Source organism: Humulus lupulus, chromosome 8, assembly GCF_963169125.1.
Source record: "Humulus lupulus chromosome 8, drHumLupu1.1, whole genome shotgun sequence".
Taxonomy (NCBI): Eukaryota; Viridiplantae; Streptophyta; class Magnoliopsida; order Rosales; family Cannabaceae; genus Humulus; species Humulus lupulus.
In genome coordinates, this window is record NC_084800.1 from 158,461,914 (window position 1) to 158,489,822 (window position 27,909).

General features: G+C 36.2%; 1 protein-coding gene across 1 annotated transcript; it reads left to right on the forward strand.

Moving 5' to 3' along the window:
• Positions 1-8,331: 8,331 nt before the first annotated feature.
• On the forward strand, positions 8,332-26,536 carry LOC133798581 (uncharacterized). Its single transcript, XM_062236952.1, has 13 exons — positions 8,332-9,022; positions 9,438-9,676; positions 10,233-10,389; positions 21,306-21,383; positions 21,597-21,671; positions 21,798-21,917; positions 22,406-22,570; positions 22,677-23,199; positions 23,405-23,561; positions 23,639-23,748; positions 24,457-24,569; positions 25,066-25,411; positions 26,057-26,536. Exons 1-13 carry the CDS (start codon positions 8,678-8,680, stop codon positions 26,380-26,382), a joined length of 2,754 nt encoding a protein of 917 aa, XP_062092936.1. The 5' UTR covers positions 8,332-8,677; the 3' UTR covers positions 26,383-26,536.
• Positions 26,537-27,909: the final 1,373 nt, after the last annotated feature.

Genomic DNA, 27,909 nt, shown 5'->3' on the forward strand with positions numbered 1-27,909 from the left:
ACCCTATCGTCACAAGGCTAAAGGGAGCTATACCCAACTCAGTGACTTTTGCGACTGTCACCTATCTATTTTGGACTGATAGTCCCGAATGATTATTATGATCATTGTTGACATTATATCATGCTATATTGTGTTTTCTTGTTGGGCCTTGGCTCACGGGTGCTATGTGGTGCAGGTAAGGGGAAAGAAAAGCTCACCCAGCCTTGAGTGGAGAGCTTAGGTGGTGATGTGTACATATGCGGCCGCTTGACCACCACGGCCAAGGAGTTCTCAGAGGAACTAGGGGGTTTACCCTATTTTGCTGCTTAGGTCGGTGGGTTTGTAAGTTTGAAATAGTAGTGACCATTTTGAGTTGTAAATAACTTGTAAATGTTTTGATAAGCTCATGATCAGTTATATACTTAATAAAATATATCCTTTCCTCTTTGTTGGTTTTCCACCTTAACCTATTAATAACACTTAGAGCACGTTTTTAACTAAAGGACTCGGGTGGCGGGTCAAATTTTCGATTCACCGTTCACCGTAACTGTTCTGGGGTAACCAGGGTGTTACATGTATTATTCTATAAAATAATTACTGTGTATTTAAATAAACATTGTATAAAAAAAACAAAAATAACGTTTTTCACTCATATTTATATTTATTTATCTACATGTCATTTATCGTAAAAGATATAATATTGTTACTCATACTCTTCAAGTGAGAAAGCATGTGCAGTTCTCTCAGAGACACATGACCTCCCCGGTCCATGAGAAGGAAATCTCAGAGTATCGCCAAAGTTCCTGAGGACTATCACAAGGCCTCGATTGCCTAACGTTCAAGGAAGACAAAAAGGCGGCAATCGAGCCACGAGGCCCTTTCTTGAAACCTTTGAGAAACGATTATCCACACAGTTGCGTGGTGGCTACTTGGGACCATTGACATGCGTGCCCACATACCTTTGACACGAGTGATGAGTACTTGGGAACATAGTTGTCCCCTCTGTACAACCGACAAAGGGGATGTCAGAGGATCATAATCACCCCTCAGAAAATAGGCAATGCACCACTTAACACTGTCACCACCACCACGATCACGGTCATACAATATGTGGTCACAAGAGTCTTTGATGAGCTGCTCAGGAGGGAAGCTTAAAGTCAGGAGTCATTGAGGACGTCCCTAAACATAAGTTCATCCAATTTTCTGTTGTAATTCAGGATTAACCCAACATGTATGCATCTTTTGTAATAAAACACATAGGGCTGGGAAACTCATTGTGAAGATAAACCAACTTGTGCATGCCAAATTTCAAACTCTAAGATAACTTGAACCTGTGCAAGTTCTTCATCAATATAAGAGACTTGTGGACTAGGATTTATTAATAAATTGAACAATGTAAAATCTGACTGTTGTTTACACTTCTTTAGTTCTTGTTCATTATTTTGTCGTTGATGAAATCTCACGTCAACATTTTGGTGCTTTCATTGAGAGTTAGAGAAATGTGAAAGCAGTTTCGACTATGGTGAACACCATACATTGTTCCAACATCCTGAAGGACATTCCCCCGCTGCGTCTTGAGAATGTGAACCAAGTACCTCTAGCCTTCCCAAAGCATGAGGGCAGAGAAAACGATGGACATGAGGTAGAAGACGGAGGAAGTGCCTCATCTAATGCTCATCCCCAGGCAGAATCGCACGGAGGTGATCGCTTTGAGAAAATAGGTTGTGGCCTAGAAAACTAACATGGCGACCCTTTAAGAGGTGGTAAACGTCATGAGGGCCACCCTTGCGGATTAAGGACTTCAGGTTGACCCTCTACCTAACTAGGAGGTCCCCCTAGTCGTGCCTAGGCAACCAACTATTCCTCAAGTCATCCTAGGAACTTGAGCCAACAAGGGATCGAGGAACCACCACCATCGAAGGAGGTCCCAGAACGCATAGGTACCACCAGTTGGACTGGTTTAAGGCAACAACAACCATAATTTGAGGTTTAGTGAGAATTTAATGCCAAATGACTAAAATTCCCTTTGAGTTTAACTTGAGGTTAAGTGGGGCAATGGGTAAATAGGTCATTTGACCTATTTGGCAGATGAATTAGTTGAGTTAGTGAAGCTCGCGTTTTGGGCATCTTTGCACTCTCATGTTTGATCACTTTTTCTCAAGAACTCACTTAATGACTTCCAAGCTAGGCCAAGTGGTTTTTTTTTTTTTTTTTGGGGGGGGGGGGGGGGGGGGGATTTCAAGGGGAATTGGACTTTTTGAAGGAGTTAGTAGTTGTAGGACAACTTCAATCAAGAAATAATTTTTAATTTAGAGAGGTAAATCTCTTCTTCCTCAAGTTTTAAGTTCAAAGTTTCGGTGTTCTTGACTTTGGGGGTTTTAACTCAAATTTTGCAAAAAATTATTGTGCTGGGTTGTTTTGGGTGCTAGATTAAGTTTAGAATCGAGTTTTTAATTTCTCTAGGCTTTATGTTGCTGTTGGATTCTGTGAATTTTGATTGGAATCTCAGATTCTTGGAGGCAAGGTTAGAGTTTGGAACTCTAAGTTGCAATATGATGTGTTGATGAGTTTTGGTGCATTTTTGTGGTAATTTGATATTTGTAGTAGTTTATTTGGGTTGTATAAGGTGCTTTGTGGTCCCAAATCTGTCAAAAAAGTTGTCTTGGGTCGATTTCTGGGTTTGGTTATGCAAGAGAAATCATAGCTTTTAATTTGGGGATGAACATCTAGATTCTGGGCTCGATTTGTGTTTTTGGCGAATCCAATTGTCTTTTGCTCCCTAAATATATATATATACCATCTCTCACAAATATATGTACAATAAATACTATGAATAAAAGATTCAATTTGAATTATTTTTTTTCTTTTTCGTATAAATATATATATATAATGAGTATATATTGTGTTCGCAATGACTCATTTAAAAAAACAAAACAAAAAATGATGCTTTATTCTTTAATAAATCAAGGGGGAAGAGGCCAAGACTACTTTTTTTTAAGGGTGATTGGGTCAAAAATGAAAATTTTAAATTCATAAGGTGTATGATTTTTTTTTCTTCAATTAAGACCTAAGTTTGAAAAAAAGTATTGGGTTTAATTATAAAATAATAATAATAATAATAATTTATTAATGTCCAGAATAAATGAGGTGAATTTAGTTTAGTGTAGTTGTAAATTTTTGGGTTGCAAATATAACGTTGGTATCATTTTATTATAATTTTGTAAATTTAAGAAACCAAAGTTATACTTTGTAAAAATACAATATACCAACTAGGAACCTATATTTTTTACTAAAATAAAAGGAGACTTTTTTTTTTTACTATTTAAAATAATAAAGTTTCATTTTTGTTTTTTTAACCTCCCCTAAGCACATGTAATTGTATATATATACATTGTCCTTTATAGGTGGTATTATTTGGTCCCCGAGTTGGTGGTGGTAGCTTCTTCTGTCCTCCCCCTCGTTGTAAAGATGTTCGACACTCCTTTCCTCCAAACTTATACCAAGGATATACTGTCAGCACTGGAGATCATGATCAAACTCAAAGAAGTTGTGTAGTCACCAAAAAAGTATTTCCTCTAGTGGGTTGTGTTGGGTTAGGAATTATTGTAAATAGAAATGAGATCATTCATTAACATATTTTAGGCTATAATGTATACATTATGAATTGTGAGACCATCTCCAATGCATGATGTAAATTTTGTATCAAATTTGGCACAAAAATGAGTTGATGCTATATTTGGCTTAGTATTTGTAATTGTATTCCAATGCATAAGATGCAAATTAAGTAAAAAAAAATAATAAATTGTTATTAAGAGCAGTTCTATAGTCAACCTTCTATTTCAACCTCTTAGTCAACTTCTACCCTAAAACATATGCCAAACTATTTTTTTTTTCCAATTTTTTTCATGCGGTGTTCATTGTAGTTACGACATCCTTCCTGCAAATTTTTGAAAATTTTCAAATAGTTTACAATACAAAAAAAAAAGTTCCTGATATTCTAGTTTTTCACGCCTATTCAAAAAAATACAAACTTGTTTTCAATATTGTAAACTATTCATAATTTTTCACAAATTTGCAAGAAGGATACCGTACCTGAAACGAACACCGACATAAAAAAAATACTCTAGGATGTGTTTTTGAGGGCACATGACTAAGATGTTGAAATAAGAGATTTTTGCTAGCACTCATTTTTTTTTTATTAATTATCATTTAATATTTATTGAGAATATATAATTTTTTTAATCCAAAATATGGTAATATGGTAAATAAAGAAGATGGAATTCATAATAATTAGGGGCACTATGATAAATAAAAAATATATTGTGGAATAAATTTGGTTTATGCTATATTTTATGCCAAATTTAGCACATTTTTTTATAATACTATTGGAGTGACATTTTACTAAAATATAACATTGCACCACTTTTTTGATATTCCATTCTAGGGGTGTTCATCGATCAATTTGGTTGGGTTATAACTCATTTTAATCAACCAAATGTAAAAATCGAGTTACAAAAATCCAACTTTACCCCGTCCAATTAAGAAAAAAAAAGTTTAATCCGTCCAATATTTTAGGAAGTTTGGCTGAGTTAACTCGCTCAAACTAATCTTAAGTTTTTTTTTTTAAATGTTCAAATAATTAGATTCAATAAACTAAAAGTATAATATACATCTTCCAAACTTAAATATATTATTCAAAATTGTAACTTTAAAACATTATTCTAAATTCATTGTTAAATTTTTTAAAATAATGTTTAATATTATATATAATATATGTAGTAATATACATAATATATATAAATGAAAAAAAAATTAACCAATTTATTCGGATTATATTAGGTGAGTTGGTATAATTCTCAAATTGCCAAATATAATAATTGGGTAGTTTGGATTTTAATCAGGTTGTCCAGGTTAATTTTTTTTTTTTTGGATTTTTTTTTATAAATACACATTTTTTATGCTTTTTGACATTTTTACGACCCCTATCTTTTTTTTTTTCAATTTTACTACCTCAAGATTTCAAAAATACGATTTTAAAGTTTCATAATTACAAAATTACGATCACAACTAGACATCAACTCAACAACAATACGGTGTTGAAAAAACAACTAGACAGCAACCCCACAATAATATAGTGGTGAAAAAGCAATTACATATCTATTAGACATCAATCCAAAACAAACTAAAAATATAACAAAAAAGCAACCTCAACAAACTTATCCCTGCATTTTAAAATGTGTTAAAATTTAACTCAAAACAATTGAACATATACTCAAAATAAACTAAAAACAACGTTAAAAATATTACCATTAAACACAAAGATTATTTTTTAATATATATATATAAACTCAAATTATACCTAAAATAAACTAAAATTAAACAAAAAATATTCTCATCTAGAACTCAACCCAAAATATACCTTAGAAAAACTACATATATACCGAAAATAAACTACAAACCAACCATTTTACATTGAAAATCAACTCACACAATAACAAAAATTAATAATATGTTCACCTAAAGTACCAAAAATAAATTAAACAATATACCCAACATATATTGAAAATAAACTAAAAATATTTTCAATTAAAAATTGATTAGACATCAACCAAAATATACCTACAAAAATTAAAGATGTATCTAAAATATACTTAATTAGAAACCAACTAGATAACAATCTAAATATAGTTAAGGAAGACTAAACTTATAAAAATAAAAAAACCAAACTCATGTGGAAATTATACATTATAATTAAAACATTAAATCTTATTTTGCTTGTGAAAATGTTATATATATATATATATATAATCTTATAAATCTCTTAGTGCTTCTTTATATAACATAGCAAATCACATGTGTATTTTGAATTTTTATCATATTGTTAAATTAATAATAAGACTAAACTTATACAAAGAAGTGGATGAACTCAAGTATGTGACTTTGAACCTAAGTGCCGACTTAGATATTAATGGTGGAACACGTCATGTAAGAAATATTAGGTGTCCAAATAAAAAAAAAAAGATGTCTTACAAAGTCAATGAAATTATCAATCGATAAAGACCCAATGACTAGTCACCTCTTCTCATCTTCTTCATCCTGTTACACTACTTGGAGTCATTGGAGTTTGGTTGACTTAGGTTAATTTGTCAATGACCCTCCAACCAGAATCAAAAGGGTAGTAATTCTTCGGGGAAAAGCCTTGGAGCTACTTTGAAACCTAGGAAGGAGGTACTAATTAATGTTAGGAAAATATAGAAATAGTAAAGAATATTTTAACTCTAGATAAAATAATACAAAAAAATAATATTAATTAAATACTATTACAATTCTATAATTAAAAATACAAATAAATAATAGAAGAATTAGAATAAAAGAATAGAGGAATATAACTCTCAACAAAAAAAATACAAATAAAACAAAAGTATTTATATAACAAAATGAAAAGAAAAAATTATAACTCTAAATAAGAAATACAAATAAATAAAGAAGAAGAATACGAAAATGAAAATCAATAGAACAAAAGAAAAGAATAAGAATCAAATGACAAACAACTCTCACTCATACTATCAAAGTGAAGATTATTGAGGATCACCAATTTGAACAAGGTTTGAAACCTTTATTCAAAAGCTTATTTCCTCCTAACTCAAGCACTAAGAAGTCTTTCACAAATTTTAAAAATTGCTTTATGGAATAATCAAGTCTCTATGCGTTTTCTAGCCAAATGCTCTAATGGATAGAAAAATTGTCATACAAGTGAGCAATATGCTCCTATTTATAGAGTTTAGAGGCACTCTTTGAATTTCAAATTCCACAAATCTCATGGCTATTACCAATGATTAATTAGATGTTGATGAAATTAAAAATGAGATTTGAAAGTTATTTGGGTTTTTGGAGCTGTTCAAAAAGTTGGAAATAACTGAAAAATTGGTCAGTCAGCACTTGTGGTCACGGCCAAGAGTATCAGTGGCTGCGACCACCAACATTACTGGCCGCACCCACTGGCCGATTTCAGCACATGAAAATGTGTTGTTTTTCCAAACGGTTCTAATCCACTCTCAAATGATTTTGTAACCCCCAAAACATATTATTTGGGTTAAAATAATATCTATAACCGCCATTTCACATATGACTTTAAAAATTCATCTCAATATTGTGTAACAACAAATCTATACAATAATGAGCAATATTTGGAAGTTACAAATTTGTAACACTAAATATGTTAATATTCACATATATTTAAATATTGTAATTCTCTATTATAAATTAGAATATGCGATACTCTTTGTTACATTTATTTAATCTAAAACATTATATTATAAAATAATATCACAATTAATATTCAAATTTCTCCTTATATATTCATGTATTAGTATTTACACTACAAATATTTATTTAGAAACAAAAAGATAAACAATATTGTTGTCATTCAATGTCTTTTATTTTGATTTACAAGGCAAACAAGCTTTTGCTGGAAGATCGGCTCATTTGGGGTTTGCCCTCTCTAATCGAAGAAATCATAATTGGGAAATGAGAAATAGTATCGAGATTGGAATTCCTATAAATGAAATTAATGTTGTTCATGATTCTTTTCTTCTTTATTGCATTAGAGCACTCACATTGTGTGAGTTATATTACCAAAATATGTAAAAAAATAGCTAAAACTAACAAAAATGGGTATACATTGGATGATGTATTTTACAAATATTTTTAGATAAAGCTACAGTACCAAGCTATATTTAATGTACACTATTCATCCTTTAACCTAATATTATAATATTAAAATATATTAGGATATTATTGATAGTTATAAAAAATATTTGAAATGAATAAAAAATGTTTGAAAATATAATATTTAAATGATATAGAGAAAAAAATAGAGAATCTGATGTATGGTAAAATGTAAAACTTAGAGGTAAAATAGAAAAATGTGTATTTTTTAGAGGTATTTTAAAGGTTGAAGTAGAGCACCGGATGGGAGTGCTCTTAGTGAATGGGAGTGCTCTTAGTGAATCCTGGGATTGGTAAATTTGCTACTGACGTCGATGAGAAAGACTAAAATGCCTAGCTACTTTTCAATTTTTTCTTTTCCTTATTAAAACGGTATAATTAAAAGAAATCTCATACCACTGTATATTTGAAAATATCTTCGTTTCACCATGTAAAAGTTATAATTAACTTAAAAATTGTAAACTGTGTAAATATTTTTTTTGGTTTGGTTTGAACAATTTATTGGGCTGTTTGCACAAACTTTTGCAAAGCCCTACTCCATTCCATTGCAAATGCTCAAACATGTAGTGAATTAAAAAAAAAAAGAAAAACCCAATATTAAACTTAATAATTGACTTATGTACTATTTTATTGCAGTTCAACCAATAATGAGTCAATGACTTCTTCGTTTTGAACTGGGAGACCATCCCATTTTCTGAAACAATTGTAGACATTTAAATTTAATTTCAAAATCGCATTAATTTAGTAAAAGTCAATTCCAAACCTCCTTGCATAGATTTAATTGGCAATTCTGTTAACTTTTAAATTTATAGTTGATAAGTTCCTTCTAATTTATTTATTTAATTTTAAGAATACAGATCTATATTATGTGAATATATATTAATATCTGCTTTGTGGCGCGGAATATCATGTATGGAAAGCTCCGCAAGATCAAACTGAAGCTCTTTTGGCGTAGGCAGCGTTTGGAAGTATGAGGAAGAGGTCTGAATCTAAAGGGTCTTCCTCGGCAGAGTCAAAGCAGGGTGGGAGTCAACCAGTGAGTGGTGAATTCAACGCTTCTGATGATCGCCCCTCAGATGTTCGAAGAAAAGCCCCACAGAGGTCGCCTTTCGTATGGTTGACTTTGTTCATCGCAATTGTGTATTCTTCATGGACCGTTTACCATTACCAGTATCTGAGCTTGCCTTTGCCTCTTACTGCGGAGCAAGCTGGTAAAAGGGGTTTCTCGGAGGTCCAAGCTCTTAACCATGTCAGGGCTTTGACTGAGTTGGGTCCTCATTCTGTTGGGTCCGATGCTTTGAGTCTTGCCGTTCAGGTTGGCGCCTCTTCATTTTATTTATTTGTTTATTATTATTATTATTTTGTGTGTTCTATGGATTGGTTGGAGTTTTGTCATTTAAATACGTGCGTTTGTGTATATAGCTGTGAATTTTCTTTAGTATATGGTTGAAAAAGATGTAGCTTTGTTATGAGTAGGCTGAACTTATCAATGTTCTGTTGCTTTGTTACTCCATAAGTATGCCGAATCTTTTTGGGAGAACGACCAAATTGTGTTTTCAAATCATCATGTGATGTACAGAGTAAAACATGATCTTCGTTCGGTTATTGATAATCATTGAATTATAATATTTTCTGTCTGATTCAAACATTTATTTTATTACATTTTCCTGCTATTTATTGAAATTTAATCTTTGCGATTGGTTTTACTTTGTTTTCACTGCACTATGCAGTATGTTTTGTCAGCATCAGAAGAGATTAAGAAAGCAGCCCACTGGGAGGTCGATGTTGAAGTAGAACTTTTCAATGCAAAAGCTGGAGCAAATCTAATGACTGGTGGCCTGTTTAATGGAAAAACTCTTGTTTATTCAGATTTAGATCATATCATCGTAAGAATCTCGCCAAAATATGTGTCCCAAGCAAGAGAAAATGCAATTCTGGTCTCTTCTCACATCGATACTGTTTTCTCAACGTACGCTCTTTCATTCTTATTTTATGTTGTCATCTTGTAATGATCACTACCATTCGTCACTCTTTATTTTTAGTGATAAAGTGCATGTATAGCTGCTGGACTGCTATTAGAGCATCAAAATCTTAGTTATGTGGCTAAAATTTATACTGTTACAGTACACATGGAAGTTTATGGAATAACTGTTGTTTGATATCTGACTTTCATCATGAATACTAAACAAATCTGCTTCTTCGAGGAAGAAAATCATTCTATTATCTAGTACACATTTTTAATTCATGCTTGTTTTCGTGTAATTTTCCTATACTTGTTCAGGCTTTTGGACCCTCACTAAAGAAACTTGATTTATATAAAGATATTCTGTTCTTCTTTCCTCTGGGATTAGTATTGTTTCTCACGAATCCATTCTTGTCCAACTTGCTGGACATCTATTTACGTTGCAAATTCTTGTCATCTCCTAGTCACAAACACTTAATGTTACACATTGTTTTTGTTAATACATTCTTAGTTATCAAGAAGTCATTCTATATTGGTAACAAAAATGCCACATGTGTTTCAGGGGAGGCGCTGGAGATTGCAGCTCATGTGTAGCAGTTATGTTGGAACTTGCTCGAGGAGTTTCTCAGTGGGCTCATGGATTTAAGCACGCTGTAATCTTTCTGTTTAATACTGGTGAGGAAGAAGGCTTGAATGGTGCTCATAGCTTTATAACTCAGGTAGGAAGCATCTTTCATAAAATCATCTAAATGTGGTGCAAAGTTAAAGTACATTTTCCTATGCTGTAAAATATAAATGAATATATCATATAACGAGGTTGCAGTATTTTTCAACACCTTGTGCTACCATAATGAATCAGAATCAGAATATTTGATCCTCAATACACTTATATTGACTGCAAAACAGAGTATAGAATTCTAGTAAATCAGTAACCATAAGTATGAGAATAAATCCTATTATGCAACCTGGTACTTAGTTACCGTTTCCAAAGATATATTAATTATTGGTGAAAAGTTGACTAGATTTTTTTATTTAATTTGGGGTATTTTGCTAAACTTTTGAAGGAATCGTGCTTGATTATTATAAGAGATGTAAATTGATAATATAGTGGTAAATTGTGATGATTTCACTTTTATTATTTCTCAATGGTTTCCATTTTATTTTAGTGTTCTAAATTGGTTGCAGGATGTGTCTCATTTTTACTAGTCTAAATTGGTTCTTTTGATGGGCATCATAATTGTTATGTGAGATGAAATGAATGATATTCAACTTTAATTCCCTTGAAAAGAGATGCACATATATATACAAAACTAGGAATCTATCTTAGGAAACTATATAATTGGGAAACTAGAATAGGGTAATTAGATAGCTAAATACAACTAATATACAGTTAACACTTCCCCTCAAGTTGGAGGATAGAAATTAATCATGCCCAACTTGTTACATAGATAATCTACTCGAGCCCTGTTCAAAGCTTTCATGAAGATATCTACTAATTGTTCTCTAGCCTTCATATATCATGTAGAAATCAAAACTTGCTGAATTTTCTCGTGGGCAAAATGACAATAAATTTCGATATGCTTAGTTTGCTTGTGAAATATAGGATTAAATGCAACATGAAGGGCAACTTGATTATCACACCACAATTTAGCTGGTACTGAAGTTTTAAAACCTACTTCAGCAAAGAGCTGATGTATCCACATTATCGCGCACACAGACTGTGCCATAGTCCTATATTCTGATTCTGCACTGGATCTTGACACAACATTCTGCTTCTTATTTTTCCATGAAACCGAATTTCCTCCAACACAAACACAACAACCTGAAGTGGATCTTCTATCCATTTTGGATCTTGCCCAATCAGCATCTGAAAAACATTCAATATGAGTGTGCCCATGATTTGCATATAAAATACCACGTCCAGGTGCTCCTTTCATGTAACATAAAATTTGTTCTAACGCTGTCCAATGATGAATTGTTGGGATGACATAAACTGACTGACATCACTGACCGAATATGCAACATCTGGACGAGTCACAGTAAGGTAATTCAGCTTTCCAACCAACGTTCGATATCTCTCAGGATCTTCAAATAGTTTCCCATCTTCTGTAAGGTGAATGTTTGGAGTCATTGGACCACTACAAGGCTTTGCTCCCAATTTCCCCGTCTCAGTTAATAAGTCAACAACATATTTTCTCTGAGATAGAAAGATACACTTTTTACTCCTTGTGACTTCAACACCCAATAAATAATATAGCATCCCCAAGTCCTTCGTGTGAAACTGAGTATGAAGGAAAGACTTAAGAGAGGAGATTCCCATAGTATCACCTCCAGTAATATCAGTATCATTCGCTTACACAACTAACAAAATGATATCGCTTTCTGTTCTTTTGTAGAACACAGAATGGTCAGACTTACTTTTCATCGTACTGAAATTTTCAACAGGCTGACTAAATTTCCCAAACCAAGCACGAGGACTCTGTTTCAAATCATACAGAGATTTTCGTAGACGACAAACTCTCCCAGACTCCCCCTGAGTAACAAACTCGGGAGGTTGCTCCATATACACCCCCTCCTGAAGATCACCATGAAGAAAAACATTTTTTATATCAAGTTGATGCAAATGCCAGTTATGAGTAGCCGCCATCGGAATAAACAACCGAAAAGATGTCAATTTTGCAGCAAGAGAAAAAATATCAGAATAGTCCACCCTATAGGTTTGGGCATAGCCTTTAGCGACGAGACAGGCTTTCAATTGAGCAACTGATCCATCCAGATTGACCTTAACTGCGAGCACCCATTTGCATCCTATAACCCATTTTCCTAAAAGCAAATCCACAAAGTCCCAAGTACCATTGTCATCTAAGCATTCATATCGTGTATCATTGCATTATGCCAACCAAGATGAGATATGGCTTGACGAACAGTTTTAGGAATAGAGACAGAATCAAGGGAAGCAGTAAAAGAAGCAGTAAAAGAACAAGAGGAAGATAAGCCATTATATAAAACAAATGAAGAAATAGGATAAGTACACTGACGTTTACCTTTGTGCAAAACAATAGAAAGATCATTGCTCGAGACTGGATCTGATGACGAAGGAGCAGGTGCAGGACATGAATCAGGATGTGGACGCCTGAAATAGACTTGAATAATAGGAGGCTTGGGAGGAGCTGGTTCCGAGATAGGGGCAGAGGATGTGATAGAATAGACCAACAAATCATCATTCTCCTCCTAACGAGTAGGAATGGGCGAGGAGGAAAAGTATGGTGTGTCTTCCATGAAGGTAACATCAATTGAGACAAGATATTTGTTAAGATTAGGATAATAACATCTATAACCTTTCTGAAGATGAGAATAACCAAGGAAGACACACTTCAAAGACTTGGGATCTAATTTGGTTACATGTAGACAGACATCTCGAAGAAAACAATTGCTACCAAAGATCCTAGGATGAATAGAAAACAAAGACTTGTTGGGAAAAATGAATTTATAAGGAATCTCACCATGAAGAATAGATGATGGCATGCGATTAATTAGAAAATATGCAGTCGAAACTTCATCAGCTCAAAAAGGTTTGGGAACATTCATTTGAAATAATAGGGCTCTTGCAATTTCAAGAAGATGCCCGTTCTTTTGTTCTGCCACTCCATTTTGGGATGGAGTATCAACACAAGAAATCTCATGAAGCATGCCATTTTGAACCATATAAGGTTGAACTAGAGCGGACATATACTCTTTGGCATTATGACTTCGCAAAGTACGAACAAAGTCATCAAATTGAGTTTTAATTTCAGCACAAAATGCACAAAAAATAGAAAAGAATTCATAGCGACTTTTCATTAAAAATAACCAAGTAACATGAGGATATCATCCACAAAAGAAACAAAGTACTTAAATCCAGGTTTAGACAAAATAAGGCAAGGACCCCAAACACCAGAATGAACCAATTATAAAGGAATACTAGCACATTTATTAACTCTGGGACTTGAACTCATACTATGACGTTTGGCAAACTGACAAAACTTACAATCTAATGAAGACACCTTACTAAATTGTGGACAAAGCTTTTTAAGCAACGGGAGAGATGGATGACCCAACCTGCAATGTGCCTCAGAAGGAGATTGTACACCAGAGCAAGCAATGTATTTTGGAATTGGTGTATCAAGATTATAGAGGCCTCCAGACTCATGTCCTTTACCAATAATTTGCTTCGTCATAAGATCCTGAAATAAGCAATGATCTGATAGGCCTATGATTAGGCAAGTCTATCATAGGCGACTTAAATAAGTTTATTTGGATTATTTTAGTTAGTTGAATTTAATTATTTATGTATGGTATTGAATTCTTTTGGGGGTCAAAGTTGTAATTACATTTTCCTGAGGTGTCTTTAGTAAGTCTCGGTTGGGGGTTATAAATAGGAGGTCAAAGAGTCAATAGGGGGCATGAGAAAAGTTAGGAGAGTTGTCTCTTGTTGAGTTTACCAAACCCCTCCAAAGTTTAGAGTAGGAGAGTTCCAGACCTCTTGAAAGTCTGGAGTCATGTAATTCTCTCGATTATTTTAATAAAAGTTAAGAGGAATTTTCAGCAATTGTGTGATTGAGTATAATAGGTTGATCCTATTCTAAGGAAAACCTATCAATTGGTGCGGTGAGCTGCGGACATGGGTCCCAAGAAGGCGATTGAGAAGGGTGAATCCACATCTTCCATGGAGGATAAGGTGGAGAATCTGGAGATAGAGATGTCGGCAGTTAAAGATTCCATTCAAGAATTGGGAAAATTGATGCAGCAACAATTCTAGTGAATTTTTGAAGCTCAACAATGTTCAAAAGAACATTAAGAAAGTGCAGCTAAAGGGCCAGAAACACCTGCCAATTCACAGATGCTTTAGCGCAACTAGAGGGGAACACGTGTGTAGTAGGAGGGAACAATCTGAAGAAGGGCAGGCCAATGGAAGGCGACATAGCAGAGAGAACGCATTATGGGGGATCTTATCACCATGACCAACGACTACAGAAGTTGAAAATGCCAACCTTCGAAGGTGACAATCCAGACGGGTGGATCATGTAGCAGAAAGATATTTTGCTTGCCATCAATACGATGAACAACAGAAAATTGAGGCGGCCTTTATATCGTTTTCTGGGGATGCACTACTGTGGTATCAGTACGAGAATAAGAAGAGGACGATTCTCAGCTGGGAAGAGATGAAAAGGTTGATCTTGCGATTTCTTGGCAGTACGGCAAGAGGGATCGGTTGCTGAATTTAAGAAGCAATTCATACGGTTACTGGCACCTTTGGACGACATTTCTTTCGAAGTACAACTCAGCACTTTTATCAATGGCTTACAGCTGCCTATTTGCTCGGAGCTTCGGGTGCAATGTCCAAGAAACGTTGGTGAAGCCATGGAGATTGCCCAAGACATCGAAGAAAAATTAAGGACAGCCACCCAATATAAACAGAGAGTGGCCATGTTCCATTGAGCAACCCTACAATACTCTTAACACTACCCCAAAAGCTGCTCCAGTCAAAGATTCATTTTCCAAAGTTGGGGCTGAAGTCAGGAGGCTAACAGATGTACAAATCCAGTATAAAAGACAAAAAGGGTTGTGTTTCAAGTGTGATGACAAATGGCAGCCTGGGCACCGCTGCAAGGAGGTTGTGTTAATGGTGTTAGAAGAAATAGATTAAGCACCATCTAAATAAGGCTTCGAGGACTCTGATGAAGACGAGGCGGAATTGGACTATACTGAGGTTAAGAACTCAGTTGAGATATCCCTCCAATCAGTGGCTAGTTTATCCACAATAAAACCATGAAGCCGAAAGGACAGCTAGGGTCTTCAGAGGTGGTGATAACCCATGAGCCACCCATAATTTCATATCAAGGGACTTGGTTTCGAAGTTGCAAATCCCCATTACTAGAACTAAGGGATATGGCATGACCATGGACAATGTCGATCCTATGGAATGTGAGGGCATATGTAAGAATTTTAATCTCAATTTCCAAGGGGTAGATGTGTGGGATGACTTTTTACCCTTTCAATTGGGAAGTGTTGTTATAGTTTTAGGGCTGCAATGGTTATCCACCCTAGGAATGACCAAAACTGATTAGAAACTTCAGACTATAGAATTCAAAGTGGGCTCCAAACAAGTAAAAATTTAAGGGAACCCTTCACTTGGCCGATCATTGGTTTCACTTAAGACCATGATAAGAACCCTCAAGACCAAGAAACAAGGAGTTTAGATAGAGCTGAACCAGATCAAGCAAGTAGAAGAACCAGAGGCTGGTCACATTCTTGAATTTTTGGAAGAAATCTTAGCAAAACATCAGCAAGTTTTCACTCAACCAAAGGGACTGCCACCAAACCGAGCCCATGAGCATGCAATTACTCTACAGCCAGGGATTCCTCCAATCAGCGTAAGGCCTTATCGTAACTCTCACTTTAAGAGAATTGAGATGGAAAAATTAATCAAGAAAATGCTCACGGTTGGCATTATTCAACCGAGCAGTGGCCCCTTTTCTAGTCCAGTACTTTTGGTCGGAAAAAAAGATGGTTCTTGGCGATTTTGCGTGGATTACAGAGCCTTAAATTGAGCTACTATCCCTGATAAGTATCCAATACCTGTTATTGATGAATTGTTAGACGAACTTAAAGGTGCACTAATTTTTTCTAAATTGGATCTTAAATCAGGATATCACCAAATACGGATGCGACAAGAAGACGTGCCTAAGACCGCTTTCCGTACACATGATGGCCACTGCGAGTTCCTTGTTTTGCCTTTTAGGTTGACCAACGCCTCGACAACCTTCCAATCTCTTATGAACGATATTTTTTTACTGTACTTACGACAATTTGTTCTAGTTTTCTTCGACGACATTCTGATTTACAACAAGTCTCTAGAACAACACAAACATCTTGACATAGTGCTCTCAACTCTTCACACTCATCAATTATATGTCAACTTGAAGAAGTGTGCCTTTGGTAGAAAGCAAATATCATATCTTGGTCATATTATTACCCAACATGGAGTGGCTGCCGATCCTGACAAGATACAAGCAATGCTAGACTGGCCGTTACCGAAGTCATTAAGGGACAGGATTTATTGGACTGACGGGGTATCACTGAAAATTTGTGGCCAACTATGCCCGGATAGCCCAACCACTAACATACTAGCTTAAAAAGGACTAGTTTGCATGGGGACCAGCAGCTACGAAATCGTTTAGACCACTTCATTGAGCAATGACAGAGGTGCCTATCCTTATATTACCTGATTTCAACTAGCCCTTTGTGATAGAGACCGATGCATCGGGCCCTGGCTTAGGGGCTGTTTGTTGCAAGATCAAAAACAAGTGGCTTACTACAGCCAAGTTCTTGGGGTACAGGCTAGACAAAAAACCATTTATGAAAAGGAACTAATGGCAATAGATTTTGCTATTTCAAAATGGAGGCCATACTTATTGGGGCGAAGTTTCACAGTAAGGATAGATCAACAGAGTCTGAAATTTCTGTTAGAACAAAGAGTAATAGGGTCAGAGTACCAGAAATGGCTGTCTAAACTAGTGGGAATTAGTTTTCAGATTGAGTACAAGCCAAGAGCCTCCAATAAAATAGCAGATGCCCTTTCTAGACAAACAGATGTAGCCGATTGCAATGCATTAACTACCACAGAATGGCATCTTTTGCAGGAATTATTGGTGGAATTGGACCAGGATTAGGTGCTGAAACAACTCAAGGAAGATATTCAATCAGGCAGCAAACATTGCCATGGATTTACAGTGCACCAAGGCCAACTCCACTACAAAGGCCGACTCGTAATTAGAGCTGTAAATACGGGCCGGGCTTTCTAGCACGACACGAAACCGGCATGAGCCCGGAAGGCACGAAAAAATATGGGCTTGGGCCAGGCACGACACGAATTGAAAATTGGCACGGCACGGTACAACACGACATGGGCCTGAGCACGGCATGACACGACAAGCCCAAAGGCACGACACGAAAGTACGAACAAACTAGTGCGAAAGCACGACACGATAAAAAATCCGATATTTTGACATTAATAATGATAATAAATTTTAATTTGTCAATTATCTGTAAATTAAAATGATAATAAAAGTCTATTATTTTTTTCAATTTTATATTTTTATAATTATTATAAGATTTGTGAGTTAAATTTTTAGTATTTATTAGTAGGTATTCAAATTCTAATAATTATCTTTGATGTAATTTTGTGCAAAATATTGTTAAAAAGTATATAAAAATATCTAAAACTATAATTTAAACAAAGAAATGTATTTTGATTGGTGGTGAGTCCATTGATTGTTAAAAAGGACGTGGAGGGTTCAATTCCCCATCCTTATATTTTTTGGCAATAATAAAATGGGCTCAAATTTGGGCCAAAATAAAGAAAGTGGGCCAGCCTGAATAAGGAAAGTGGGCCGGCCCGACTTGGGCCCGATACGGCACGACATGGGCCGTGTTGGGCTTACTCTTTCAAATATGGGCCAGCCCGGCACGAATTGAAATACAAGCCCGACCCGAATTATTCAGAGGCACGAAAAATGTTGGCCGGGCCGGGCCGCCCACATTTACAGCTCTACTCGTAATACCCTGAAAATCCAAAATTATTCCAAAAGTTCTGGAAGAATTTCACAACACTCCTTTTAGTGGCCATTCTGGTGAGCTCAAAATACATAAACGACTAGTAGCGGAGGTTTTTTGGGAAGGACATCGAGCAAATGTTCACAACTTCGTCCGCAGTTGCACTGTTTGTCACCAAAATAAGCTGCTTACCACTTCTCTTGCAGGGCTACTTCAACCCATTCCGATTCCAGCTTAAGTCTAGGATGAAATTACTATGGATTTCATTGAAGGACTCCCAAAATCAGAAGGATGGGACACAATATTACCCATTCACTGCTTTCACAGTGGCCGACAACTTCATGAAAGAAATTGTATGACTCCACGGGCTGCCACAGTCCATTATTTCTGATAGAGATCGAATTTACTTGAGCAACTTTTGGCGTCATCTTTTTAAACTACAAGGAACTCAGCTGAAGAAGAGTACAACCTACTATCCCCAAACGGATGGGCAATCTGAAGTCTTGAACAGATGTCTTGAAACCTACCTCTGGTGCTTTACAAATCAGCAGCCGAAACAATGGGCAAGGTGGCTAGCATGGGCAGAATACTCCTACAACACCTCTTACCACACATCTATTAAATGTTCACCATTTAAAACTTTATTCGGTAGAGATCCTCCTTCCCTACAAAAAAGGTTCAGCAATCGTTTCTACAGTGGGGGAATTGTTGGAAGCTTGTGACAGTATGTTAGACGACTTGCATATGCATCTTCTTCGGGCACAACACCGCATGAAGGCACAAGCTGATACTAATCGACGTCCGGAAGTGTTGGGGACCAGGTTTTTTTGAAGCTTAGGCCCTACAAGCAGCGGTCATTAGCCAAAAGCTACAATGAAAAGTTGTCACCTCACTACTACGGACCTTTCACTGTACTCCAAAAAATTGGACAGGTAGCCTATAAACTTCAGCTGTCAGATAATGCCAAGATCCATCCTGTCTCTTCTATGTTTCACAGCTTCGAAGAGCTATTGGGGATCAGTAGTCGTCATCCACTTTTCCTCGCAATTTGACAACAGAATTAGAGCTGCAAGTAGGGCCGGAGGCCGTTTTACAGCAGCGATTCCCTACTCCACGTGATCAACATTCATCAGATGTCTTAATCAAATGGACTTCACTACCAGAATTTGAAGCAACTTGGGAACCCTTCTCCACCATCAGTGAGCAATTTCCTTCGTTCTACCTTGAGGACAAGGTGAAGGTCTTTGGGTGGTGGGGGTATTGATAGGCCTATGATTAAGCAAGTCTATCATAGGCGACTTAAATAAGTTTATTTGGATTATTTTTGTTAGCTGAATTTAATTCTTTATGTATGGTATTGAATTCTTTTGGGGTCAAAGTTGTAATTACATTTTGCTGCAGTGGCTTTAGTAAGTTTCGGTTGGGGGGTTATAAATAGGAGGTCAAAGAGTCAATAGGGGGCATGAGAAAAGTTAGGAGAGTTGTCTCTTATGGAGTGTTACCAAACCCCTCGAAAGTTTGGAGTAGGAGAGTTCCAGACCTCTCGAAAGTCTGGAGTCCTATAATTCTCTCTATTGTTTCAATAAAAATTAAGAGGAATTTTCAGCAATTGTGTGATTGAGTATAATAGGTTGATCCTATTCTAAGGAAAACCTATCATGATCAGGAAAAAAATGAGATACAACATTTAAGATTGCAAGTAAGTTGAATTACAGAGATCAAATTAAAGGAGAAGTTAGGTAAATGTAAAGCGAGTGTCAATGGAAGCATGGGAGTAGGAGTAATTGTACCAGATCCAATAACACGAGATGGTGACCCATCGGCTAAGGTAACAGTAGAAGTGGAAGTGTGTGACTAAAGAGCAGAAAAGAGGCTAGAATTACCTGGCTCCAGAATCAATGACCCATTTAGAGGATGAGGAAAGAAAGCATGTATTTGCTATACTTGAATCAACAATAGTAGTAGCAGAAGAAGATGAAGACTGTAGAGATTCTTGATACTGCAAGAACTTGACATATTCATCTGCAAAAATAAGAACTGATTTTCCAGAAGACATTACAAATACTATATCCATCCTACCAATACAACCAAGCAAGGAGACAACGAATCAACCAACAAACCCAACAAGGCAGCGAACAAATTGAGACAACGGGCAACACACAAATTGAGACAAAGGCTCAACCGACAAAGACAAACAACAAAGAAAGAACACCCAAACACAAAGTAGGGAAAAATATCAAACCACAAATAGAGGAGATTCACCGGAGACAGACAAATAGGACAGAGAAGGGCCGAGAAAATTGCAAAGACTGACCAGAGTCGAAGACCAGCCCGGACGCGCCCACACGTGTTGGCGTGTGGGGGACAGTGCGGCGGCGGAGGGTAGCGTGTGAGGTCCACGTGTAGTGATTCAAGGTGCTAGACTTCGGCATTTGGAAGATCAGCGGCTGGGCAGTCCTTCTGTGCCGGCAGTGAGAACCCAAGTGCACTTCAAATAGGGTTTTCGAGAAACCCTAAGAAAGATTAGTATCAAACCCTAATTTTGTAGAAAAAAACCCCAATTTCCAATTTCGAATACTAATTTAAGACTTATACCATGTTATGTGAGATAAAATGAATGATATTCAAGTTTAATTCCATTGAAAAAAGATGCACATATATATACAAAACTAGGAATCTATTTTAGGAAACTATACAATTGGGAAACTAGAATTAAGGTAACTAGATAGCTAAATACAACTAATATACAACTGACAATAATGATGTTAAAAAACAGGACTAAATTGATCAATTTTTTTTTTACTTTTTTTGTAAAGAGGATTTATAATTTCATCGTACACTTTAGTTTATGAGAGGATTTTGTATATTTATATTTACCAGAAGGGAGGGATGGATTTCCATGCCTATATGATTATTTTCGTGGATAGTGATTTCCAAGCATTTAGAATATATGATTGTTAACATACAGGCTCAATCTCTTTACTGTGTTGCTATGCATTAAAATGATCTCTTACCTATTAATTTGAAATACCTTCTACAGCATCCCTGGAGTAAAACTGTTCGAATGGCTATTGATTTGGAGGCCATGGGTATTGGAGGAAAATCTACCATATTTCAGGTCTGGTAGAATTTACTTACTGTTCTTTCTTAATGAGTTATGCTATATATGACTGTGGTTGACATAAATTATTTAGCTTAGTGCCTCTATTTGGATCAGTATCTGATCATGCTTCCCGAGTCATCATCTTTATAGTATGTCTATATGTCCAAATAATTATATAATGTGCGAGCATTATTTTATTCATTAACATCTGTTTCTTTTGGATGATAGGCGGGTCCTAATCCATGGGCTATTGAGAACTTTGCATTAGTAGCAAAATATCCTTCTGGCCAGATCATTTCACAGGTTTGTGCTTTTTGAATCATGCATTAACCCCCCACCCTCTGCTCCTCTCTCTCCTCCCACCAAAGAAAAGTATATGCTGTTTGTTCTGCAAAACATCCTTAGATCAATGCGACTTTGCTACAACAGGATCTATTTTCTTCTGGAGTCATTAAATCTGCTACAGATTTCCAAGTATACAAAGAGCTTGCTGGCCTTTCAGGACTTGACTTTGCTTACACAGATAACTCTGCAGTATATCACACTAAGGTTTTCTTTTTCTCCTTCAATATATATAGATATGTCACTTTTCATCTCATTGCTTCTCAGCATTCAGATTATATTTTGCTGGATGGAGTGAAGTTTGCAAAAAACAATCAAATGGAAGTTTGTATGAAGAATCCTGTCCTTTGCTACTTTTATTTGTCTTGATTTAGAATGATTTCATCAAAATCAAAGCCAAATTGAATTTTCAAAGCCTTTGACTTTGTCCATAGAGTTACCTTTGGAGATTTTTGGTAGTACGAGTATACAATAGGACAGAGTGCCAGAGATATCTTTGTAGATCACAGAACCGTAATGAGATAGGTGCAAGAGTTGGCTCTGGTGTTGCTAGATTTGCAAGTTAACTTGGTTCTGTGATATGTATTTTTTTGTTTGCGAGTTACAAATGATACCTGTATCTATAAAGCATCAGCATGTATATAATTTGATTAAAACTTTTGAGGCGGATTTTTTTTTCCTTCCAAATCATGCAGAATGACAAAGTTGAGCTCCTGAAATCAGGATCTCTTCAACATCTTGGAGAAAATATGCTTGCATTTCTGCTTCAGATTGCTAGATCTTCTGATTTTCCAAAATCCAGTGCAATGGAAGCTGAGGAAAATGCTGGCCAAAACAGTGCCATATTTTTTGACATTTTGGTACAGTTACAATACACAACTGCAATACCTTAAAGCAGTTTACAACATGTTTCTAACACCTTTTTTGAAAGTCACAATGTGGTTCTAATACTTGTTGCTTTTTCAGGGGACATATATGATCGTATTCAGACAACGCTTTTCAAACTTACTTAATAATTCAATGATAATGCAATCACTTCTGATTTGGGTTACGTCCTTGTTTATTGGTGGTTATCCGGCTGCAATTTCACTTGCCTTATCAAGTTTGAGTATCATTCTTACGTGGATTTTTGCAGTTGGCTTAGCTGTTCTTGTTGCCTTCACTCTACCCCTGATATCCTCGTCCCCAACACCCTATATTGCAAGTCCATGGTTGGTGTTTGGGCTATTTGCAGCACCAGCTCTTGTTGGAGCACTGATTGGTCAATATATTGGTTATCTTGTTCTCCAAAAATATTTGTCGAAAGTATATTCCAAGAGAAGCTACCTCCCTCAAATAATTCAAGCTGATCTAGTCAAGTTTGATACTGAAAGGTGGCTCTACAAAGCTGGATCTGTTCAGTGGCTCGTTCTTCTCATTCTGGGAAACTACTATAAAATTGGTTCCACTTATCTGGCTCTTGTTTGGCTGGTTCCACCAGCATTTGCATGTATGTTTAGGTTTACAAGTGTCTTACTTTGGTTTTGATCCATAATATCTGTTTTATTATTATTTTTAAAGAAAATATAGTATCTTACTCTATGTTTTGATCTAAACACATCTCACCTAATGCATTTCAACAACTGTTCACAGATTTACTATTTGTCTAATCAATGTTTGTTTGTTCATCTAATTTTCTGTACTGTAATCTTCAGATGGCCTGCTTGAAGCTACTCTAAGCCCATCTCGATTACCTAGGCCACTCAAACTTGCAACTCTCGTGATGGGCTTGGTTGTACCAATATTATTATCTGCTGGCACTTTTATTCGGTTGGTGGACACAATGATTGCAAGTTGGGTTCGATTTGATAGGTAAATACTGAAACACAATAAACATCAAAATCAATTTTTTAATTGCTAAACTTTGTTATACATCTCTGTGCTTGCAGGAACCCTGGTAGCACTCCTGAGTGGCTGGGAAATGTGATAATTGCTACTTTCATTGCAGTTGTCATGTGCCTTACTCTGGTGTACCTCCTATCATACGTTCATCTTTCAGGTTTTCTTCTTTGGATACAATTTATTCAATCATTGCTGACATTGTCTTGCTTATGTCTGTGTTTTTTACAAGCTACTTATAACGAATAAAAATAAGTTTGTGAGGTAGGTGTTGTCAATGGATTCACAATGGAGACAATTAAGTATCATTATCATATTGCACTTGTTGGGTTCAGGTCAAGAAACTCCTAAACGAAATAAAACTGCTCGATCTGTGAAATGAAATGAATCTTGGTTTGAAGTTTCTTACAGCTGTTTAAAAACAGTTTTGCCTCCATATATTTATAATGAATTTCTTAAACATTTTACTAATTATCCTGATAAGAAAATCAAGCCAGCATGGAGTGCTACCATACTCCTATATTTTCTTTATTATTGGATGCTAGCTTTATTGTTCCATTTACATCATATGTTACTGAGATGGAAATAGGCTTAGACGTCTTCTTAATTTGGAAACTAGCTGTTATAGGATTTCATCCAAATTTAAAATATTGCACACACATTTGTTGCTAAATTAATAGATTTAGATTCCTTTTATTTTTGTTTTTAGAGTTGCCAAATGATATTTTCTGTCTACATTTATTATTTGACGGGGAGAGCACTAATTTATTCTTCAAATTAATTGATCTCTCTTCTTTGTTTTTTATTCCCCTCTAAATTGGCATGTTCTGCTTCATGACCAAAACTTACAGTGACAACTGATGTGTAGGTGTAAAGAGACTGATTATCCTCTCATCTTGCTTGTTGCTTGTTCTCTCACTTGCTGTTGTAAAGTTGGACATAGTTCCACCATTTACTGAAGACATTTCCAGAACTGTAAATGTAATTTTTTCTGCTCACTCTTATTGTGTTATGTTGATTTTGGTGTTCTCATTGCTTTACTTCATATTTTATTAAAAGCATTAAGGTTTATCTATAAGTGGTTAAACCAATTGATATTGAAGCAAAGTTTAATGTATGTACGGGTAGATTTGCTGCAACCTGTTAAGGCATTGGTTTTACTATTTATAATTGAATGAAGCAGTTTTGCATTTAATTTTAGATTTTTAAGTTAAAAGTTTTAGCCCATAGGAAAGGTAGGCCTCCCACCACCCAACCTCCAACCTGGCCGTTGAACCAATTCCTAGTCTATAATAAAGGCAAAGACAGAAGAAGTGCACTTGACTGAGGGCAGGTGGTTTTTGATCATCTTGTTACCTGCACAACATGGATGATCTCATTTTGCCTATGTCAAGGCTTGTCGTGTTTTCGTTTTTTTTTTTGCATCTTCAATCATGTTACTTCTTAATTGTGAATTACAATTTCATATGTTTCTCAGGTTGTGCACGTTGTGGATACAACAGGAAAGCAAGATCCTGTCTCTTTTGTTTCTATGTTTTCTGCAACTCCTGGAAAGTTGACAAAAGAAGTTGAGCTGATTAATGAAGGCTTCCTATGTGGCAGAGACAAAGTCGTTGATTTTGTTACTTTCTCAGTCAAATATGGTTGTTGGACCCAAAACGATGCTGAAGGCGGATGGAGCAAATCAGAATTGCCTTTGCTGCATATTGATAGCGATACTCAAGGGAAGAAAAGAGTCACGCAAGTTTTACTTGATACAAGACTTTCAACACGCTGGACTCTAGCAATCAACTTTAAGGAAATAGGTGATTTTGCATTGAAAGGTATATAACTAAAACTTTTATTACAATAAACGCAATCAGCTCCTGGCCTCATCCTATGGCTAAAAAATTGATTTTTCACGCAAAAGTTCACATTTTTACTATCTTTTGGATTTTGAAAATTAATTGGTTTATATATTTTTGGATCTGTGTTTTGTCGCATTAGCTGTTTGGAGGCTGTGTTTTAACAAATTATTTTTTAGATCCTGTATTTTGTAAAATGGTTCAAATAGACAGCTAAACCTAATTTTGATGAACACAAAATTGAATATAACAATATATTTATTAGATAAAATAGTTATGTTTTTATTTGTTAGTTTGGTGAATTATTTGTAATTTTAGTTCAAATTTTTTTGATGAGAATCATGTTTAGAAATTTACTTGAACCATTTTACAAAACATAGAATAAAAAAAAAGTAATTTATTAAAACATAGGATACAAATAAGTAAAGAGACCATACACAAGTTCAAAAAGGTAGAATCCAAAATTAATCTACTGAAATGTTTTTGTATCCACAATTTTGGAAGCATCTTCTGATGTTTTGATTGGTTTAATCTGTACTTCAACAAGCCTTACATGGCTACATTCTTTACTGTCATTCCATCCTCTCTCTGATTCTTTCTCTACCTCTCAATTAACAATCTCAGAAGCAGGAAAACTGGGGGAATTAGTTCCGGTCGGCAACAAGAGCAGTGTTGAGGGATGGCACACCATTCAGTTTTCAGGGGGGCAGAAAGCACCAACAAAGTTTGTTCTAACACTTTTCTGGCAGGAAAGTTCATCCTGGTCAATCGAGGCCATGGATGGGAAGAAAGATGATCGCCAGCTACTTAAGCTCAGAACTGATATCGACAGACTTACTCCAAAAGTTGAAAGAGTTCTTTCCAAGCTTCCTCGATGGTGTTCACCGTTTGGAAAGTCTACATCTCCTCACACCTTGGCATTCTTAACTAGCCTTCCTATTGACGTTTAGGTCTCTAATTTTATAGGATTTATTTATTTATTTTAATTTTTTTTTGGGCAGAGGCGAATGAATGATGTATATCATGAATGAGTTGTATTTAATAAATTTATGAGATTTTTTTTAAAGAAAGAAAAAAAATAAAGAATTATCGTATTCGACTTTCTTCTTCATTGTATTTTTTTTTTATTTATTTTTAAGTTTTAGAAGGAAACCAATTAGTATTGGGTTTATAAGAGCATATGTCCCAATTTTTCTCAAAAGTATCACTTAGGTTCTCGAATTTTATTTTGTATCACTTAAATTCCTAAACTTACTAAATATATATTTAGTTAAAAAATAATTTTTAGAATGCACAACGAAAAACAATTTATGACCCAACGAAATAGAGAATTACTACCTAGTTAATTACAAAAGATTATCTGTGTCATAAACCGTCATCCTCTACTCATTCTGTATATTATATAAAAAAAACAAAAATGACTAATGTGATACACATTTAGTAAGTTTGTGTCAATACCAAAATTCCACTTGAACGAGGCCCCTACCTAGTGACCCTCAAAATATAGGCTTGGGATGGAAATAGCCTCGCCTGCACGCCCTTGCTTCTCGCGCCAAGGGCCTCGCAGACATTGTCTCATGGCATGGCCTCCGCCTCGCGCCAAGGGCCTCGCCCACACGCCCTTGCGTCTTGCGCTAAGGGCCTCGCAGACACCGTCTCACCCACACGCTCTTGTTTTTCGCGCCAAGGGCCTCGCGGACACTGTCTCGTGGCATAGTCTCCGTCTCGCCCACACTTCCTTGCGTCTCACGCCAAGGGCCTTGCGGACACCGTCTCGTGCCATGGCCTCCGCCTCGCGCTAAGGGCCTCGCCCACACGCCCTTGGGTCTCGCACCAAGGGCCTTGCCCACACGCCCTTGCGTCTTGCACCAAGGGCCTCGCAGACACCGCCTCGTGGCATAGCCTCCGTCTTGCCCACACGCCCTTGCCTCTCGCGCCAAGGGCCTCGCGAACACCGTTTAGTGGCACAACATCTGTCTCACGCCAAGGGCCTCACAGACACCGTCTCGTGCCACGGCCTTTGCCTCGCGCTAAGGGCCTCGCCCACATGCCCTTGCATCTCGCGAGGCTCCTGCCTTCCATGCTCCATGGGGTTGTAACTTCCATGGTGACTCGAAAAGACTTCAACATTTAAAGGGTAAGAGAATAGGATGCATTGTGAGGATGAAAAACCGCGCATGACCACAAGAGCACGTACGTGTGAGGAATGCGTAGACAAGTAGTGAACCTTGTCCACTACAGGTATGAAATACGTACGGGGGTAAGACCCTGAAAAACCCCAGATGACAGACCCTAACTCCACACCAGACAAGTGGTGGTCGTACGTACCTGATGTGGTCCCTCCTAGCCAGCTAATGACATTGGTACTAAACGTACAGTGGAGGTAAAACCAGGTACTAGAATTGAGGTGCTCCCGCAGACTCTTCGTATGTACTGCAGCCGACCACCACGATCCTGGCACCACTATCATCTGTAGA

Bases quoted from the DNA above. Each gene is read 5' to 3' on its own strand.
- LOC133798581 (XM_062236952.1), top strand. From the start codon at position 8,678: ATGAGGAAGAGGTCTGAATCTAAAGGGTCTTCCTCGGCAGAGTCAAAG. The intron at 22,571-22,676 runs GTACAGTTACAA...TTGCTTTTTCAG, and splicing joins CCATATTTTTTGACATTTTG to GGGACATATATGATCGTATT. The intron at 23,200-23,404 runs GTATGTTTAGGT...TGTAATCTTCAG, and splicing joins GGTTCCACCAGCATTTGCAT to ATGGCCTGCTTGAAGCTACT.